At 38.2% G+C, this 2,964-nt stretch overlaps 1 protein-coding gene across 1 annotated transcript in view; it reads right to left on the reverse strand.

Annotated features, from left to right (window-relative positions):
* The window catches only part of TAF1 (TAF1 RNA polymerase II, TATA box binding protein (TBP)-associated factor, 250kDa), a gene marked incomplete at its 5' end in the record, with an annotated part of 61,547 nt that overhangs the window by 50,901 nt on the left and 7,682 nt on the right, over positions 1–2,964 (reverse strand). The window contains 2 exons of the mRNA XM_010861020.1: positions 238–357; positions 533–682. Coding sequence (XP_010859322.1) covers positions 238–357; positions 533–682 — 270 coding nt within the window. The remainder of the gene's footprint in view (positions 1–237; positions 358–532; positions 683–2,964) is intronic.

Genomic DNA, 2,964 nt, shown 5'->3' on the forward strand with positions numbered 1-2,964 from the left:
CAGAAAAAAAAATAAAAATATAACTGAAGAGAAATCAGAAAAAAAAAAAAAAAATCACCCAAAGCAGGTTAGACAGAAAGCTTTGAGAAAGCTAACTCCTGAAGAAGTCTCTAAGATTCAGTCTACCACAACCTAAATGACAAAATCCTCCAGATAGTTCTTAATATCTGCCTCTAAGCTTTCCCCTCTCTATAAAGAGCCCCAGGGAGCCTCTAAGTTTTTCTCTTCCATGCCCACCTCTTCCTCAGGCACACCAAATTTACGGAGAAGTTGCTTGGCATTTTTCAGTGAAAGGCGACGGAGGTCTGCATCTGTTCCTGTCACTGTCTTCTTCACTGGCTGAGGCTCCTTATCATCCTACCTCAGAAACAAAACAAGAAAGAATCCTAGTAAGCTGAACTCTTTATAGTAGGCACCTAAGATATACTGTTAACATTTCCATGGCTTCCCAGATCCCCATCCATTCATCTCCATTCTTTAACCTCTGTTTCTTCCTCCCCTGATTTTTCACCTTCCAGATATTCAGTCTCACCTTCTGCTGTGTTGGTTTGTTTGGAATCTTCACATAGGAGAATCCTTCACCACACCCTGTGGGATCTGCCACCCCAGTCACCTCCAGGAGACACTTGCCCTTCATGGCAGCAATGAAAGCCCGTGTGGTGTTCCAAGGAGCAGTGCGAACCTGAAGTATGAAAAAGATTCAGGGGGTGGTGAAAAACATTTGCTCTATGTCTAGCCACACTTAGAAGGTGGGGATAATAACAATAATGTACAATCTGATGCTTTCTTAAACTGTTCACAGAGATCAATAGCTACATAAAGCTGCCCAGGACACAGCCTGTTCTTTTCTATGGTACTTAAATCATGATAATAAGTAAGAGGCCAAAGTCTCAGTCAGTGTAAGTAGGAATATGTGGAAAAGTGGTACTGCCCTCTTCAGCTCCATATCACTTGGGTTTGACTGAGAGTTCTCAAAGACAGTGTTGTCCTCACCCTCATGATTTTCAAAGAGTTAAGTTAGACTGATGACCACATTTGATTGTCTAATTGCTCAAATACCTTCTTTAGAATGACCCATATACATACTTTCCCAATTAGATGATAAACATGCTCTACAAAGTACTGGCCCCAGTCTCAGTAGCAATAAACCAAAGTATATTCCACCTCTGCCACAGGTTTGGTCAAAAAGACCTGTCCTCTCCTAGAACCCTAAATGGTGTTTATTGATCACATAAAATAAGCAGGCAATTAAGAAAAGGGGAATGTGCTTGTCTAAACAGACCAGAAAAGGTATATGTAATTAGCTTAGCTATAAAGTGGCCAATTCTCTATTCGAGATTCAATCTTGAAGGCCGTTCAAAAGAATCTTTCATTTCGGAAATTCTGACATCCACTCATTGTTCACTCCAACCTCAAAAGTACAGTACATACAACAATGATTCTTTACTCACTCTGCCTGACCTCACTGACAAGCATTCACTCATTTAACAAATATTTATTGAATATCTACACATCAAGCACTACTTTCTCAAGGGCCTAATGTCAGTGAGGGAGAGACAAATAAACCAACCAAATTCAATACTGCCATGATAGGAAAGTAAAAAGTGCTATATGTATACAAAGAAGGAAAGGATGGTGATCCAATCTGAATGAAGGGTGGGAGTGAGGGCAAGAGTCAGGGAAAGCTTCCAAAAGAATATAACTTGCAGATGAAGGTCAGATGATAGAGGAAGGGAGAGGAAAATATTCTAGGCAGAGGGAATAACAGTTGCAAAATCCTAGAAAGCAGCAGAAATAAATTTAGGGAACTGAATGAACTTTAGTATGTTTGGAGCTTAAGAGTATAAGATGGTCAGTGACAGATGAGAGGAGATGAGAGCTATATTACAAGACCAAAATCACACAGAGCCTTGTGAATCATGTTACGGATTACTTCCTAAAACAAATGAGGACCCATAGGAAGTCCTTGAGCAAGAGTGATATGATCAAACTTTTGTTTTAAAAGATCAATTAATTTTTTGACAAACGGTACTAGAATAACTGGACATTCATATGCAAAAAGATGAACCTTAATCTAAACATCTTGCACCCTAAACAAAAATTAACTCAAAATGGATCTAAACCTAAAATCTAAAACAATAAAACTTTTAGAAGAAAATAATAAATCTTTGCAACTTTGAATTAGATAAAATTTTTGACCTGACACAAAATCCGTAAGCATCAAAGGAGAAGGTTTACAAGTTAGACTTCTGCTCTTCATAAGACACTGCTAAGATAATTAAAAGACAAGCCTTAGATTGGGAGAAAATCTTTGTAAATCATATACCTGATAAAGGACTGGGACCCAGAATATATAAAGAACTCTCAAAATTCAAGAAGAAAACAAGTAACTAATTAAAAATAAGAATGGGCAAGAGATAAATAGATCCTCAACCAAAGAAGATTACTGGATGATAAGCACATAGAAAGATGCTCAACATCTTTAGCTATTTGGGAATGCAAATTAAAACTGCAATGACACACCCACTATAGTTGGGCAATAATATAATAAATGGAAAATAACAAGTGTCGACAAGGATGTGGAAAAAACTGGAATGCTCATACACTGCTAGTAGGAATGTAAATGGTGTAGCCACTGTGGGAAAGTCTGGTAGTTCCTCCAAAGGTAAAACAGAGCTACCATACAATCCAGCAATTCCACTTCTAAATATTTACCCAAGGAAAGAAAAAAGAAACATATGTCCATATAAAGATTTATACATGGATATTCATAGGAGTTTTATTCACAATAGCCAAAATCTGGGAACAACCAAAATGTCCTTCAACAGGTGATTAACAAACTGTGGTACATCCATACTATGGAATATTATACAGCAATAAGAGTGAAAGTGAAAGTGAAGTCGCTCAGTCGTGTCCGGCTCTTTGCGACCCCATGGATTGTAGCCTACCAGGCTCCTCCCTCCA

The sequence above is a fragment of the Bison bison genome, unplaced genomic scaffold, assembly GCF_000754665.1.
Source record: "Bison bison bison isolate TAMUID 2011002044 unplaced genomic scaffold, Bison_UMD1.0 scf7180017857652, whole genome shotgun sequence".
Lineage (NCBI taxonomy): Eukaryota > Metazoa > Chordata > Mammalia > Artiodactyla > Bovidae > Bison > Bison bison.